Source organism: Prosopis cineraria, unplaced genomic scaffold (genome assembly GCF_029017545.1).
Source record: "Prosopis cineraria cultivar Desert tree isolate PC_DT_omini unplaced genomic scaffold, ASM2901754v1 PC4, whole genome shotgun sequence".
Taxonomy (NCBI): Eukaryota; Viridiplantae; Streptophyta; class Magnoliopsida; order Fabales; family Fabaceae; genus Prosopis; species Prosopis cineraria.
This window is the reverse complement of record NW_026555335.1, coordinates 3653079-3672307: the sequence shown is the minus strand read 5'-3', so window position 1 is coordinate 3672307 and position 19229 is coordinate 3653079. Positions and strand designations below refer to the sequence as shown.

General features: G+C 30.6%; 1 protein-coding gene across 1 annotated transcript; it reads right to left on the bottom strand.

The window, feature by feature from the left end:
* Positions 1-344: 344 nt before the first annotated feature.
* On the bottom strand, positions 345-1391 carry LOC129309551 (uncharacterized). The gene has a single exon (XM_054951162.1). It carries the CDS (start codon positions 1144-1146, stop codon positions 508-510), a length of 639 nt encoding a protein of 212 aa, XP_054807137.1. The 5' UTR covers positions 1147-1391; the 3' UTR covers positions 345-507.
* Positions 1392-19229: the final 17838 nt, after the last annotated feature.

Sequence of the window (19229 nt, the reverse complement as noted above, 5' to 3'; positions counted from 1 at the left end):
TGAGTAATGAACAAGAGGCTGACCAGATTTAACAGTCTGAAGAGCAGCACTCCTCTCTCTGTTTTCACTTTCCTTCTGAAGTTTTGGTCCTTACATCAAGCTCGATTGTACGCAAAACTACTATCCCCTTTCACCAGTATGCTGAATCGTGTGCAACTTAAAACCGTAAGGAAAACAATTCCCAGTCCCAGGTACGAATGCCCCCAAACCTCGGAAACAATTAACAATGACCACGATTGAAAGGGGCATATTTACTTATAATCGAAGGAATCTCTCTCCTCACACTATCCCATCAACGGACAGAAATTTAACAAACGGCCGAAGCAACATAAAAGACAGAGAGATTGACATGGAGATCATTCTTGCCAAGGGAATAAGTACAGACCTTGATTGATTCAAGAGAAACTAGTTCCAACAACAACTTGAAAAATTAAAACTAACTCGCATACTGAAGCCAAGTTGAACGGCAACAAGGTTGAATTAAAAATGAGAGGAGAAAGAAGAGATTTACTGTACAAGCACGAGTCTCCCACCCATTCCATCACCATCACGCCACTTTTCTCCGCCGCCATTTCCATTTCCATCTTCTGAATTCTCCAGTCCCTCCCCTTTCGGCACCGTCACTATGAGCTCCCCATCGACAAGAACTGCGCTTGCGAGCTCCGGCCGCGTCGATTCCGGCAGCCGAAACCTCCACATATCGAGTTCTATATCATCCAACGATAACTCCGCCGACCCACTTTCCCTCACCATAATCTTGGTCACTCCAGGGTGGATTTCCACCGTATGCGCCTGCACATCGCCGATACCGTCGGTTTCCGCCACAAATCGGAAGCAATCGGGTCCCTCCTCGATCGATACATCAGCATCGGACCGAAAGGGAAGCTCCAGGACCCGGCTGAAAACATGGGGAAGCCTCCTTAGCTTCTTGTTGGAGAGGCCAAGAAGCTCTTGAGCTTCTGAGAGAGGGTTCCGCGCATTCATGTCATATTGGACGGTGATGTTGCGTTTCCTGGGCACGGGGTGAACCTTCATAGTTTCAAGATCACCGTGAATAGCGGAAGATTGAAGCAAGATTAATAGCAGAATCAACTGGGTAAGAATCAAAATCTGGGTGAGAATATAAAGGGGAAAAGGAAAAATCATATATGAGCTGGCCTTTGTTGCGTTTTGTTTGGGAAGAAAAGCTGTAGAAGAAGGTGACCCTAACCCTAAAACCCTATGCTTTCGATTGAGCAGAGGATTTAAATTAGCGTTATTTTCTGTTTGTCGACAAAATTTGAGCGACTGGTAGAAATTCTCATAGCAAAGGAAAAAGTTTGTTAACGAAATCTTCCTTTTCGGTTTTCGGTGAGTGCCGCGGGGATGAGAGAGAATCAGCTCACAGATAAAGAAGGCGCGATTATGAGTTTGGGCCCAGAGTTCTTAAAATTTACCAATAGGTCCGCAATCACTACTCCATTACGGAAAGAGTTTCATTTTGATTTTGGACCATGCAAGGAGGTTTGCATATAAGTGCCATTTTTAAAAAAATACAAAGGCACATAAAATTGTGCAAGAAGACAAAATGAAGTCATGTTTAAAATTATACGGTTGATACAATCAAAAGGCGGGTTATCCAAAATTATAATATTGAAGCTATCTTTGGATTTTTAATGAGCTAGCAAGTTGGCATGGTTGAAGTTGATTTCCTAGTCGTTCATATTTAGAGAGAGGATGTATATTAGAGAGGTTATGATTGATAAGGGATAAGGCTTCTATGAAATCAAAGTAGACATTAATTTTAGAGAACTTAGCATTCCAACAAAGCTCAAGACCCTTTAAAATTCCTATAAGTTCAGCAACTATGTTGGGATAATAACTAAGATTTTTAATGAAATGTTTGACCAAATTACCCTTATCATCCCTTATGATGCCCCTGCAAGCAATAGCCCCATTGATGTTGACAGATATATCGATGTTGATCAATCTATGAATGTTGAGCCTGACTCATCCCAGTGCAGGAGGGTTCCACTTAGCTTCGTGTCTAGCACTACTTTTACTCAAATGATTGATTCTGACTTGAAGCCTTAGATCGTTAATGATCTATTGAGTGCAAGAAAAGACAATGTCTTTATCTTAGTTATTATTATTAGAATAGATCTTGTTTCATCTTGTCTTCCATATATTCCAACAGGCAAGTGTAAAGAGTCTCTGCCAATTTGTTCTTATACTCAGTCTACCTGCTTCATTTTTTGCATTTCAAAAAATTTAATCCTGCATACAAAGAGAGAAGAAAGCATTAAGTTTGGTATGATTAACTAATTTTTTCCAAACATTATGAGCTTCCTCATAATCCCCGTAAGATATGGATAGAAGAGTCAAAAGAGTTACAACCAAAAGGGTAAGTACACTGTTAGGGTGTATTTCCATTATGATTCATGTAATCGATTTGGAGATGATCCCAAACAGCTTTTCAAAGAAAGTATCTAATTTTTTTTATAAGTAGGCCATTTCTAGATCTTAAACCATATTTTAAGGTGATTTTGGTCCCTTCAAATCTCTATTGCTCTGTAAGAAGATTTGATAGAAAAGTTACCATTAGAAGAAGGCCTTCAATAAAGAAGATCGTTATCACCTCGAGGGTTTGGGGGCTGAATAAGAGCAAAATGTTTGATCACTTTAGGGTCGAGATACCTTCCTCAAAGATTAAAGTCTCATTCTCCAGCGGACAATTTAAAGTCCAAAACTCTTGCATGAAGAATATAATCAATATTATTGAAAGCATATTTAACAAGAGGATCAGGTAGAGAGGACCATTTATCATACCAAAAAGATATCTGATCTCCTCTATTAACTTTTCAGTCAACATTGAACATGAATTTATCCCAGACTTTACATATGCTATTTTAAGTATCGGAACATGAGTTTAGTTTTTGAATCATGAGTATGATGGACTTATTGCATTTGTATTTGTCATAAAGAATTCACACCTAAAGGCAATTCGGTTTAGTGATGAGGCCTTAACAAAGCTTCATGATGAAAGCAATATTTTGTTCTTTGAGTTTTTTTATTCTAAGCCCCCCGTCCTTTTTATCTAATATAACAAAATTTTGAGAGAAAAGGTGAGGTTTTTTAATCCTATCAGTTGAATCCCAAAGAAATTTTCTAGAGATTTTTTCTAAATCAGCCAACACATTGTCAGGTAAAAGCATCATTTGCATAGTGTAGATAGAAAGTGCCAAAAGAATAGATTTAATGAGCACAAATTTTCCCGCAATATTGAGGTATCAGCTTTTCCATCTTGCTAAGTGAGAATTGGTCTTGTCAAGTAAAGGTGAAAAAGTAATCTTAAAGGCCTTTTCATGAATAAGAGGAATTCCAAGATATTTGCCAATATTTCCAGCTAAAGGAATTCCCAACTTTGCACTAATCTAAGAAGCTGTATTGATGTTGACATTCTTGGAACAATAGAGTTTGGATTTGTCAACATTAATTTTCTGCCATGAAGCTTTACAAAGTCAGAGATGCATTGCTAAATGTTTATTGCTTGAGAAACAGATGGTTATGTAAAAAAGCAACAAATTGTCAGCAAAAAAATAAATAAGATATAGGAGGCCCTTTAGTTGTTAGCATAATAGGATTCCATTCATATTTATCTATGCTACTAAGAATGAAATAGCTTAATCGCTCAATATATAGAACAAAAATATAAGGAGAAAGAGGATTCCCTTGTCTAATGCCACGAGTAGGAGAGAATTCTTGTGCGGGCTCTCTATTCTAAAGGACTCTCATATGCTAGTGGAGATAGCAGCTTGAATTAATTTCTTGAAATGGTTATTTAACCCAATCAAGCTGAGGGTATCATCAATGAAATCCTAAGATAATTTGTCAAAAGCCTTCTTAAGATCTACCTTGAGGGCCCTAAAACCTTTCTTACTAACTTTTTTTTTCATGGAGTGAATAATCTCTTGAGCAATAATGATATTATCTATACTCTGCTGCCCTTGTATAAAGCCATATTAATTATTCTCAATTAAATGATTCATAAGGTTATGGATGCGATTAGAGAGAATTTTAGTAATGATTTTATAGCTCACATTACAAAGAGATATTGGATAAAAATCCTTCATACAATTTGGGTTGTCTTTTTTAGGAATTAGAGTGATGAAGGTGTCATTTATCTCGTTAATGGTGTTGAGATCCCTGAAAACTCTCTTAACAAGCTTGAGAATGCTATGCTTATGATTATCCCAATAATTATGAATAAAATTGACATTAATGCCATCAGGGCTAGGAGTTTTGAAGGCTCCAATGTCAAAAGCAGTATTCTTAATTTCTTCATCTGTTACTTCTCTGTGTAAAGTTTAAAGTTGAATGGATAAGAGAGGAGGGAAACTTCTATCGGTAATGAGTTTTAGTCTAACATTGGAGTCTTCTTTGAAAAGTTCTTTAAAATAAGAGATAGCCATATTTGTTAATAAGTTTTGGTTTTGAATCTAAGTATCATTGTCTACTTTGAGAGATAGAATCTAATTTTTTTCCTTCTAATAACCACAGTGACAAAGAACAATTTAGTATTGTGATCTTCCTAATTCAACCATTTGCATCTAGATTTTTAGAATCAAATTAATTCTTCTTGTAAAAGGACTTTCTTGTAGTCTTCCTAAAGAGATTTTTCTAATTTTATTAGAAAGTAGTTATCTCTAGAATTTTTACTTTTATCAATCCCTTCCAAATCTCAAAATCTTTTTCTTTTTGGAGGATATATTGCCAAGGTTTTCCTTATTCCAAGTAGAAGCAGCATTGGCAAAATTAATAACCCCATCTTTCCAATCAAAAGTAGCCCACGAATTTTTAACTAAAGGTTGAAAAGAATCTTCAAGCATCTAAGCAGCTTGGCAATAAAAGGGTTTGGGATGGTGCATATGTTGAGCCATATTCTCAAGTTGAATTCTAATTAGACAATGATTAGAACTATATTTAAAAAGGTGGTAAGTGTTTGCTTGATGAAATTTGAGCCTCCGTTCTGGCTTGCAAAAAGCTTAATCTAATCATTCTTTAATGTTTCCTTTTTCCTAGGTAAATCTATCACCATAGAAGTTTAATTCAAGAAGATTGAAAGAGTTGATGTACTATCTAAATTGTTTCATAGATGTCCAATTAAATCCATTGCCACTAAATTTATCTTTGTAAGAGAGATAAGAGTTAAAATTGCTAACAATGAGCCACAGTTCAGAAATATTTTAGGCAAGTAAGAAATTGAGTCCCATAAAAGATCTCGACAATAAGGGTTTGGATTGCCATAAACATAAGAGAGTAAAATAACTACAATTTTTAGAAAGATTATTAATCTTGCAGTGTAATAATTGGACATTGGAATAGATATAATCAATATTAAAACTATCATTATTTCATAATAACTAAATACCACCAGTATAACCCGTAGCTTTGACACCAATCCAATTAAAAAAATCTAGTTTTTTAATAATTTTATCAGCTCTAGAACCACGAGCTCTAGTTTTTATTAAAATTAGAATTTGGGTATTATAATCTTTAGTGATATCTTTGACACGTTTAGGGAAGCTTTTAGCACAAGCACCTCTACAATTCCAGCAAATTATATCTATAATAAAAATAAATGGAATAGATAAACCTGGACGAAGATTAATTTTTATACTGAGGCATTGATTCCTCAATATCTTCAACACTAAAATCATCATTAGTTGCAATACTGTATTCTTCATCAAGAAGATCATCCTTCGGGTCATCATCTTCTTGAATATCATGCTTTAATTTATCTGGATTATGATCATCTCCCAAAAAATTGCTTTATACAGTTGTTTGAGAATTGAGTTTCATAGACAAAATTAGAAATATTGCCTGGGTCAAGTGGTTCATTCTGATTAAGATGAGAATTAAAGTTGCTATGAGTAACTTTTTGAGGAGGATTCTTAGTGCTTCATCGATGTTTGTCTAGACTTTTAGATTAAGGAAAAAGATAATTTCATTGCCTTTGATTTTTTTGGTGGTTTTATCATTATTTTTATTGATGGGCTTGGCTGAAGAGCCCATAAGTCTGTTGTTTCCTTTAACCATATTATGGACATGTTTATTAGGCCTGTGAGTGTTATTCTTGGGTTGTTACTCCACAGAACTGATATTATTCAATTTATCCCAAATAAAATTTGGCCCTTCCTAAATAAAATTTGGCTTAAACTTAGTAGCTTTGTTACCTAGATCATCTACATTACTCTTCTTTTCTTTCCTTTTCCCTCTTGAATCTTTGGCTGCCACCTCATTTTTACTTTGGTGTGATCTCTTCATGCCTACAACTTCTTCTTTCTCCATTCATTTCTGACAGTCTTCGTAAGGGGCTTTGTAGGTCTAACTTTGCTTGTTTTAGGATTTCATCTATGGCCGCCATTAGCATCATGATCGAGGGTGGCTAAGACATCAAATCTTGTCTTTATTAAGAGATTTTCTCCACAGTTTTGGCACAAATGACAATTATTTGTTAGGTACCTCGTGTTTTGGGCGTTTATGTGACGTCAAAACTTCATCCATTCATTGTAAATCTCCTCCTTTTTCAGCAAGCTACTATGGCTATTTTCTGGTGAGGATTTTCTCATTGTTTCTTACTGTGGCTGAATTTGTATTGTTATTTTGCTTATTGTGGACTGTTTCATTCATATTTCCTGTTCCTTTCTCCTCGTTTATGTTCTTTGGATTGAGGGGTAGTTGTTCTTGTTATGACCATAGCATCCACACCTAAAGCAAATGAGATTAAGTACTCCACATTATAAAGCTTATCTCTGATTAGAAGCCTGGGTATTGATTTTTTTTTTTGTAGATTGATTTCAACACTAATTCTCACAAATTTCCCTCTTTTTGTTGTACCTTGCTCATCCATGGAATTTGACTCGAATAGGGAGTTGAAGTCTACCTTTAAAGTTTTACTAATGCGATTTCCAAGCCTTCATAAGATTTCTTTAACGTAACACTGCACTGAAACATTTGTTAGCCTAACCTAAAGGGTAATTTTGCCTAACGTGTTAGAGTTTGGGTTGAAGCTAGGCATCCAGTATTAAACTAAAATACAATGATCAAAGATTGTCCAAGGAGCACTATTAAGAATGTTATCATAAGCAAAGTGATTATCGATTCTAATTGAGTAGTAGCCATTAACAAGATCAATTAATTTAAAATATTTGAGTTGCAATGTCTTAGCTAACCTATGTTTGAGAGATTTAGGATTTAGCTACATACCCAAAGTATTGATGACTATAGCATTCATCTAAGGTAAGCAGATTCTTTTTTTCATTCTTCATTAGAGATTTGGACAACGGGGTATATCTCCATTAGCTTCTTGGTTTTATCAAATGGTACCCATTCTTGATCCAACTCCTTTGCAAGTGTTTTGTTTTTGTGATGATAATCCTTTTTTGAATTAATTACATAGCACCTATTATAGCCCATTAGTGATTGCTTGTAAGAACTTGGTGCTTTGGTTCCTTAGAACATTGTTGCTTTGTAGGGATGAGCATTAGATTCCATATCGTCACTGGTTTGTATATCTATTAGTTGTCCCTATTGCTTTTTGATGTGATCTTGTTCTGATGATTCTTTGTTTCTGAATGATGATGCGAGTCTGGACCTTTGTTGATCATTTCTTCGTCTAATCATTTCTTCGTCTAACTTTGAAATATTCCTATTAAGTAAATCTATTTCTTCTTTAGATGCAAGAAGATTCATGTTTTCTTCATGAGTTGTTGTGGCAAAGAAGATGAAATTTGGAACAGGCCCGTGAGCATGCCATTCATTGAGAAGTTTAAGTGCCATTTTCAACTCAACTGAAATTCCATTACTTCTACCTAAATTTGATCCATTCATTTTTTTCTTTTTTTAATAAAGAAATTTATCCATTTTCAAAATTGCTATTCTTAAGTATAATTAATCTCTTTATAAGGTCCCAAGCCCAAAACATCATTCTTGAGAAATTCTTATATGAAACTTATGCATCATATCATTCATAGTCTGTATAATAAAATTGCACCCATTTTATTAAATAAAATATTATGTATTATTATTTTTAATGAATTTATTTTTGTAATAAAGTACCTATTTAATTTCTTATATTTTCTCTTTCTACTATCATTAATGTTAGATTTAATTTATTTTTAATATTATCTAAATGTTATATTTTTATTGAATAGATCATGGATGTTGTGGTGCTCGAGCTCCACCTAAAAATTTCTCTCTTCTCTCCAATCAACTAGCAATTTCTTAAGGTATATATCTATATCATAATCTAAGGCTCTAAGCTATATAAAATGTGATCTAATGGTACAAAATAAATAAATAATAAAATGTGATCTAGATCCTCTATCCTTACAAGGAAAGAAGAATTTTATATATTCGCATGTGGTGACTGACTGACTGGTGCATTTAAAGAGATAAAAAGAGTAATAATGAGCCTCACATTATTGATTATAGGATGGGATTCCATATATAATCATATTTTTGTTCACATTCTTTTCAAGTACACTTTCTACAATTACTCTAGAATACAAAATATTTGAAGGCACACATATAGTCTAAGCTATATATAATATTAAGTTTATGAAAATTTGCATTATTTGAAAGTCATAAATACTTAGTATTGTGCAAGGTTAGCCTCAGGCACAAACATCCAGAGTCTAGTTCCAGTAAAAACAAGCCAGACGTAGATCTGTCGTTTCAACCGTGGAATGAGAAGGCATGTCTTACCGTCGCGCCAAGAATATTGGTGCAATCATTCCGTTTCCCGCCGCAGCAGCTCATAGATGAAACTCAAACCACCGAAGAAATATAGTCAGATGCGTGGGAATGACTGAGGGATTTTGGGTAAAAAGTATTAGATAGTTGGGATTAGATGAAAACTTTGAAGTTTGAACGGATGATATTTCATTACATTAAATGAAACAATGTGTTACAATTAGATGCAGAGGGGAAGTACAGGAAAAAGATGCAGACATTCAAGGTGCGAAGCTACTCCCAACAATTCTCATTATAAGGTTCCTTCCAAAAAAAAATTTGGTTCTTTAATATAAGATTTTTAATGAGATGTTAATTATTTTTTAATATTATTTTTAATTAATTTCATTAATTATGAAAGACAATGTAATGCAAATTTAAAATTTTTTCTTTAAATATAAATAAAATTAAAAAATTATTCTATTTTTAACCAAAATTATAACATGTGAGAAAGGATTGAAAACGTATTATAACTTTTTTCGTAAATTTCAAGAAGGATGGAAAACGCCAATAGATACTATTAGAAAACTAATGTGAGGAAGACGAAGCATATGCTTAGAAACCCGTGCAAATCTTGGATAAGCACGATGGTCTAGAGGTGGAAACCAAATACATTAACATGTAACTAGATTTTATGTTTGATGTGATGCTTGTGTAATTGTTAATTTGGACTAAACTCAACGGGATAGATTAAATAATTTTAGAACTAGTCTTAGAAAATTTTAATCTTCTAGGCCAAACCTAAATTATATAGATTTTTTAATATGTTTGAATTTATTTGAGTAAGTTTGATCCAAATTGAGTCTAACCTGCTTAAATTATCAATTCCAGATGCACATAGATATTAGGTATTAATCAAAGTTAAATATCAAGTATTTAAGGTCCCTTTTACTAATTCACAATTAACTCTAAAATTAAGATAATCATAGAATTAATCCAAATAAATTATTAAGTTTGTAAAATTTACATAAATGAGATCTCAAGTTTTCAAAACTTAAAATGCTATAAAATTATTTCATAAGCTAAAATCAGAGCAAAACATGTATGTGAAAGTATGGACATCATATAAGGTAAGATAACAACAAATTGGGTTTAAAAAAGCAAAAATAATGATTCTGGCAAAATACATAGCAGGCTAAAATTTTATGCTGCAATGTAAAATGCAGAACATATGATAACAATGGCAAATTTTCTAGCCAAACTTTTGATGTGTATCAAGTCTTCATCTGACATCCTATTAAAGTGATTTAAGTATTTATAGAAAGCTCTTTCAAAAACTCTAACCCAATTACAAATTGGACACCCAAATACAAACTAACACATTTTCACCCTTAAACCACAACCTAGGTGTCCAAAATTCACACTAATTGTCAAAAGCATAACCCAACATCTAGACTATACTCAATATATTTAGGACAACCTATGAAACACACCACAGCAATCATATATCACATATTTCACAAAATCAACCCTTAACCCCAAACTCATCAAAAGCAAAGAGAAAGGAATTTTAATATCAAATCTCAGAATTTTCAGTTACAATAATCTTAAACTCAAAAGTCATATTTGCACCAACATTTTGGTCTTGTTTAGACTTCTCACCATCCTAAGACCCAATATACAACTAATCAACATAAACAATTAAATGGTATAAGAAATATCAAAATATGCATTTTTTTAGTTGATGTTATCAAATTAGTTACACATATATATGCCAAAATAAAGAGGTTTGCATTAGGAAACAAGTTTCCTAAGTCTCTGATACTTTCCTATTGCTTTGACCTGAGCTAGCACTTGTAAAATGTTAAATGAGGGGTGAGTACAACTACTCAGTGATCAAAGTGAATATAGCTTATACAAATGCATGTTAATTAATCATAGTAATGCAAATGACATATTCAAATAAAACATATTTACATATTAAACCACCCAATTTATATAGTTACCAAACTAACAATCATGTGATATTAGATTACATAACATGCAAGGATCATAACAATAACAACCATATAATCTTCATAAGACATGTAAGACCACAAAAATAACAACCATATGGTCACATAATAATGTGCATCACAATACATATGGAGTCACAATATTAACAACCATGTGTCCCTATTAAATTATATCAGACCACAATAATAACAACAATCATGTAGCTAGGATATGATATGCATGATCAATACCAATCTTATACTTTCTTGATACCTCTGACATGTAACTGATAGCTATTTAGTGGGCTATGTTTATGAAGTCGAACTTCTTAGATCTTCCACTTGTGAGGAGCTATTTGGCTAAGGCTACTACACTCACTTGTGCAGTATAGTTTCTCCCAATACTAACAATCATTAGGTGTTATACCCCTAACATAGCCTCTTTATGAACCGATGAAAACTAGTTAGGTTTGAATCTCTCGAAGAATAAGTAGAATAGTTCTTGTACAATAATGGGACAATGACTAACTCTCAATTTCAATTATTGACAGTTTGACTAGCTTTCAATTTCAATGGTAAGCTAACAATACCATGTGGAATACTCCTCTCTTTATCGGTGAAATCCTACCTTATATGATCATGCCATATACAAATGTTCAACATGTAGCATGAAAATTCATACTTACCAATAGCATGCAACTTTTATTGACATCAATCTCATTATATTATGCTTATCAATATCATGAACATAATCATGCTCAACATAAGTCTCAATTCACAATTTTCTTTTTTCATAGGCACCCTTATACATTTTAATATATACGAACAAATTTTTCATAGGCACCCTTATACATTTCAATAAATACTCACAACAACAATCATATATAATATATATTTCTCACAAATGTCATTCACATCGATTTCATCACATTATATAAATTTATTCATGTTGTCACAACTTGCATCAAATATGATTTTACAATATATCAAGATTTTCAAATAAGTTTTTTTTACATATAATCAATTAATTAAGTAAATGCACAAGCTAAATTTCTTCTAGTTGCTCCTCAATCACAACTTGCTTTTTGAACTAAATTCAATCTCATCGGTGCTCCACAAGGTTAGTTTACACTTAACATTAACACCAATCACTAATAATCATCAAAATTACCACTTCTAACATCTAATTTCATGCTTTAATAACTAAATTTTTCAATTACAAGATCAATTTTACATCCAATAAGTTTCAATCAAGCTCCATTCACCTCTAAAATACTTAAAAGTTGATAACCTAATAGAGAAAATACTCTCTCTATTACCCCTTCTCTATTTTCTAGTGTTTCTCTTTGTTTTGAACAAGTTTTATGTTTTTTAAAAAAATTGATTTTGAAAATTATGCTGTAGCATAATGCGCAGTAGGCCAAAATTAAATTTTTCTCTACAATTTGAGTTTGGGTGACCTAATGTACTTTTGATCCTAATCTAAAGCCTAAAGCCAAACTCAATAGCCATCTCTAATTATCCTTAAATCTATTTATATTTAAATTTACATATTTATCCTTTATTTGCTTAAGTAATCAAAGGAATAATTTTTGGGATGTTAAAAAATAGATTGTGACTTAACAATTTCATGAAAAGTTGATATACACAAAAACCAATAGACACCGCAAGTGTACAGATCGCAAATATAGCTTATGGCAAATAAAGATCAATTCTATAGAGAATTAAGTAAAATGACAAATAGACATTAAATTCCTAATTTCATTCGAGTTAAGCAAGTAACTTATAGTGATGAATGATTCAAATTAAAAATGAAAATGTAAAGTAAACAACTAAGACTTTGAAACACTCTAAAGTCAAAAAAACACTTAGAAAAACACCCTAGAGTTCTGATTCTTTATTTGCTCTATTACATTCAACTTACCAATTAAATTATTTTTAATTTTAGTTTTATGGGTTAGAACACTAGAATTCATCTTGAATATTTTTTGATTACCCAAAATTCTTCTTAATTCTAACCCGACAATTCTTTGCCAAAATTAGATTAAGAGCATTGATTTAAATTCCTTCTAACCACTAAGGTCCTTTAGGTGCATTCTTATTTTAGAGGCAAATTAACTATAGTTAATCCTAAGAGTTCACTTCTAGTGGTCCAAATAGAAGTTCTTTTCTCAAGTTTATTCTATTCCTCCAAATATTCACTTAATGGTGGCTAATTATCAAGCAACACAAAGATAAATTAGAATTAAAAGATTAAACATCCATTCATCACAAAGTAATTAATAAATCAAGATACAACTGGAGCAAATGAGTTCATAGGATTTTAGAGTATCAAGGTTCATCCACACATAGCTAAATACATTCTTAAAATAGCAAAATAATGGGTCAAAATCATATATGTAGGAGAAAGAAAGACAATAGTGAGGAAAAACTCAATGAAAACATGAATGATAATAAGTTAGCTTACTTCCAAGCTTTAAAATCACCCCAAGCTCTCCAAAATCATCCTTGGACTTTTAGAGAAAGTAAAAAAGATAAAGTCTCCCTTGAAAAACCCTACTTTTCCTCTTTTATCATACAGAAAAATTAAAACTATGCGTTCTGGTGTGAAATCCATTATAGTAAGCTCTATTTCTAGTTCAAAATTTGTTTTATAATACTAACCCATCATAACATAATAGGTGATCATTAAAGTTTAATTTTTTTTATTAAAATCATCATATTTTTCCTCATTCACTTCTTCCAAGCTTTACAAGGATTTCTAAATTTAAAACAACTTAAATTAACAATCAAAATTACTTTAAAAGAAATCAAAACACAATATTTACATGACAAGCTAACTAATACCAAAATAACATTTAACACAAGACAATTAACAAAAAAATCACTAGATAACTCTTCAATTAACCAATGAAACACCTCAAAATACATGAAAATATAGAGAGTCAGTTGAGGTAACTGTGTTTAAAAAGTGTAAAATAAAATTATGTAAATAATTACATATAAATAACTATAATAATAAAAAGTATAAATAACTATATATTTTTCTAATTTTTCTGCGTGATATATAGGGATGTTTTTACTTTTTAGTGCTTAGAAAATGAAAATAAACAACCCTTTGTTTATATAAAAACACAACTAACAATTAATGTTGTTTCACGTATCTCAAAATTCAATTAAAATACCAGCAATTACCCTTTTAGGCCCAATATAAAATGCCAAAACTTTTTATATTTAGCTTAACCGCCAAATTTATGTTATCATATTCAATATCACATATTTTATTGCATCGTACGTTGTCAAGTATATATTAATATCTTAAAAATCAGATCGATTATTGAACCAGTTAAAATATCGATTCATGATTTATTGGTTAAACCATTCAATCATAGTTGAACCGGGCATAATAAAAAATATATTTTAGTTAAATATTATTTATTATAAATAAAAATAATATACCAAGATATATTTTTAGATGTTTTACGATAATCAAATTAAATTAAAGCTAAAATAGCTAAACATTATAAATATAATATATGTATTATAATAAATGAGATAATAATTATAAAAAAAATTAGCATTCCAAATAAATTGATATTTGTAAAAATAATTTTTTCACAGAGACTATAAAAAATATTAAGGTATGCAAACAAGTAAAGATCTTATTTAAAAAAAATGATTTCTTTAACAAACATTTTTAAAAAATTGATAACAAAATTGGTCAAAAAATAAAATTAAAAAACTGATGACACGGTTCATAGTTTTCAAGCGATTACTGGTCTAACCACTGACCTGAGTGATTCAATCCGACCTAACTCTTAAAATAGTTTAATGGTTAAAATCAGGCCACTACAGTGACTGGCTGATGACATCCAGTCTGATCTTCAAATCATTAGTATATACGCCAAACACATTCTCAAATTTTGTTAGATGACATAATCGAAGTAGCTGCGAACTTGTGATTCATGAATTGGGGAGAAGTAAGTACTTTTATTCCTATTTATTTTAAATTATGCCTTTCTTTTTAATTTCAAATGAGAAGATAAAAAATATCTGTTTTTAAATTTATGATATTTATTGTGGGAGAAAACAAAAATTATATAAAAGCAGTTTTTAGACAATTTTTTCAATTATCATACGTTAATTATAAGTGACTTGTAATAAAAATAACAACAAATAGTTTTTAATAATCTTTAATAGAATGATAACAAGTATTGGTGGTTTATGTTAACTTGAAGAAAAATTTCAGTTCGAAGTTGGGAATTGTTAAGGAAAAATGTTAGCCAATGATCATTGAAGAAAATTTATATCAATCAATGATCAATAGATTTTGAAATTGCATTACAATTCCTCAATCCTTAACTAATATTAATTTTTATGTAAAATGATCAAGTTGCTTTTAAAATTTAAAATAAAAAAGCCACCCTTACAGTTACCAGTGTCAGAGCCCCTGCTGGTGGCCAATCATCAAAGCTACTCCATTGGCAATGTAACATCCCAATTTAAATTTTAATAGTTAATTTGAATTAATAAAAATTTTAAAAAATATTTAGAGGTAAACAAATTAGTAGGAGATGATTATTAAATCTAACTTAAGATATAATTCTAAATTAAAATTTAAAAAAAATAAAAAAAAATTAAAATTAATTAATTAATTAAAAAAACTATTAAATTATTATTATTATTATTATTAAAAAAAAGGAAAAAGGTATAAAAAAACAAACAAACAAAAGAAAGAAGAGGAAGAGAAGCTTTCGGCGGTGAATGATTACCTATACATATAATAATAAAAAAAAAGGAGAGAGGAAAGAGGAAAACTTTAAAAAAAATTGTGGGACCCACTCTTTATTTTAAAAACCAATCTGCGTTTTTCATTTCTCTCCTCTCTTCTTCATTCTTTCTTGCGCGACACAGAGAGCGAAAACAGAGACGGTGAGCACGACACCTGCGACATAGCTGATTTAGAAGGTGAAACTCCATATTAGGATACTTCATATAAGATTTTAAGTATTTTAAGACTAGGTAAGTGTTCTAAAAATTTTTCTTAGTCATCCTTTCTCTTTAGTTTCTAATTTTGTGGTGTAGAAAATTTAAGATCTGGAAGAGGGATGAATTTATGTTGAATAAATATAGTTTTGAGGTCGTTAGTAGTGTAATAAATATTCTAGAGTATTATTTTGTTGATAGAATTGGAATTTGAGGCATTTAAGTTTATTTTTAGATCCCTATGGGTAGATTTTTGGTTAGATCTGAAAATATAAATTGATTTGTTGATATTTAGATGATTGTTTGGGATAAGAAATAGATTATTATGGCTATAGAATAATGATTCTAGACTTGAAATCAAGTTTGTAATTTTTTGGGTATTTTTATGTGCGAATTTTTTGAATAAAAAGAGAAATTTTAATATTAGAAAAATATTTGAATGAAATTATTGTGAAGGAGACTATTGAACCAAGTAGATAGGTTCAAATACATGAAATTAAATTTTAGAATTTAAGAGACTAAGACTAATTTCTTAAAAAAAATAAATAAATAATAAATATAAAATAAAATAAAATAAATACTTAGGTTTTAGAGTATAAGTGAAAATTGTGTTAATAATATTATTGACATATTGGGATATGATCAATTATAGATTAATTTTCTTTTGACACCATTCAAGCTTTGGAAAGCTTTGGAAGTGTTGTAACTTGAGGGGTAACCTTTGACCTCTCAAAGGTTGAGGTAACCGGGAAAAATTTATTTTATGCATTTGTATATTAATTAATTAATTATATTGGTGAAACAAAAGAATATATATGTATATATATATATATATATATATCTAAATTTGAAATAGTTGTTTGTAATGCATGTGACTTTGTTGAGACCTTATGATTTGTGATCAAGTTAATTATGACTTGGTATAAGTAATGAGATTGATGTTGATGATGATGTGCACAATCTTGACTATAAATTATGAATTACATATATGAGTTTTTTTTAAAATGCATTTTTTATTAGTATGATCATATGGCGGGAGTTCGCCTTAGTGAAGGAATTAGCGATTACACAAAATCCATATGGTATTTGGCTATTAATCAATAATCCTAGGGGTTATAGCCGCTACTTACCTTGTAAGGTACTGTAGCATTGTTCCTATTAAGGAACTTGACCCTACTGGCCTACCTGGAGTTTTGGGTAGAGCTAGTTTTGGGTATGACACCCCATAGTGTGTGATTTGGGGGAAACCGTGTTCATAAGTGAGTAAGGTAACCCTGGCCCGGTAGCCCCTCATGATATGATTAAGGCTTTGGGTAGCCTCACCACATGGATGATCCCTTTCGGTTGTTGACCCACGGATTTCATGTCAGAGGAAATAAGGGGGGATATAAGGAAGAGATTGATCATGCATATTATTATTATCATGTCATTTGAGTGATTGATGGCTATGTTGAGAATATGATTATAACTGTAGAAATGAGAACATATAGTAATTATGCGAATAATGTATGTGTGGCTATTTGTGCAAATTTTATACTTGACTTTATTCTTGAAATTATTCACAAGTTAAATGTTAATGTGATTAACATGTTATTAATGTGATTGTTTGAATGGTCACTTTGATAAATTTATTGGTCACTTGCATTCATGATTAATTATCATGCATTTGTATAACTTAGATATACCTTGGTTACTGAGTGGTTCTACTTACCCCTCTCTTTTAACATATTACAGGAGCTAGCTCATCTGAGAAGAATAGAGGAAAGGAGCATTAGGCCAAGTGATAATAATCACTTCTGTAGGCCTCTCTCCTTTTTTGTTGATATGTATATTTAGTTTATGATATTGCCAATTAGGATAATATATTCTTGATCCATTTGCACTATGGGTTTTGTGTAGGATGGAAAGGTATTTTGGGCTCTTGAGATTTTGTTTTGATGCTTGTATTATATTAATGGGTCAAAATATTTGTGCAAGTAAAAATAGTTATTATCATGCTTCCGCATATGTTTAATTGAATGATATGAGTTCTTAAAATATTTTAAAGACTTGGGATTCTTTTATATTAAATATTTTGTGAAAAATAAATACATATTAAGAATTCATTTAGGTTACTCTCGTATTGTATAATCCATTTGGGTTAGTCCTTGATTAACCATGGTTAGTATGATGATTAAGTCCTAATTTATGACGCCCGTTATAGGCAACCCTTTTATTTAAGAATAATTGGTAAAGGTTAGTGGTTAAGGGAGAGTTTGATTTTATAACCTCTTGGCCACCTAAAAAGATTGGTGGCCATTTAATTATATATGGTAAAAAAAATAAATAAATAAATAGTAAACAAAGTTTCTAACCATGTTTATGTTATAACATAATGATATGTTATTAATTTTTAAATGACACTTTTTATTTTACTAATATTATTTATTAAACTGATATGAACAATTATAAATTGGGATCATTAAAACTTTATACATTTTACTTATGAATGGGTTGTTATTAAAACTTGAATAGGTATTTATTGTTAAAAGACTAACACATACAATTAAATCTATCCTATCATTTTTCTAATTTGTTAAAACTCGAATATATTATTGTTAGTTTCAAATAAATTGTTGTAGAAACTTAAACGTATATTTGTTAATGAACGATTAACACTTATATAATTAAACCCATCTTATTCATTTTTTTAACTTATTAAAACTTAAATAAATTATTGTTAACTTTAAATGAGTTATTATTAAAACTTAAATATATACTTGTTGATAAAGAATCAACAAGTACAATTATGCTCATCCTATCAATTTTTTTAGCTTGTTGAATTCTGAATGAATTATTATTAATTTTAAATTAATAATTATTAAAATTTAAATGAATACTTGTTGACAAAAAACTAACACATACAATTATGCCTATCCTAGATGTTTTTCTAGTTTGGTAAAGTATGAATAGACCATTGTTAATTTTGAATGAATTATTGTCAAAATTCAAATAGATACTTGATGTTGATGATTAAAAGCACATGTTTAATGAAACAAATGTAAAAACAATCCATTTAGGTGTTAATAATAATTTATTCGAAATTAACAACACTCAATTTAGACTTTAACAAGTTAACAAAATAGATATGATGACCATAATTATACATGTTACTCATTTATCAACAAATATCCATTTGAATTTTGACAACAACTAATTCATGATTAATAATAAAACATTTAGACTTTTAACAAGTAACATACACAAAGTTTTAAAGCACCCAATTTGTTATTATTCATGTCATAAACAAATAACATTAGTAAAATAATAAGTGTTATTCAAGAATTAACAATGCACTGTTATGTTATAACATAGAAGTGGTTAAAAGTGTGGTTCACACACACACAAACACAAAACACATTTGCCATATATAATTAAAGGACTTAGTAACTACTATGCCACCAAGTTTTTTAGGTAGTCAAAGGGTCATGAGATCAAACTTTCATTTGACTATCTTTATCAATGATTCTTGAATAAAAGTATCGCTAGTGCCTA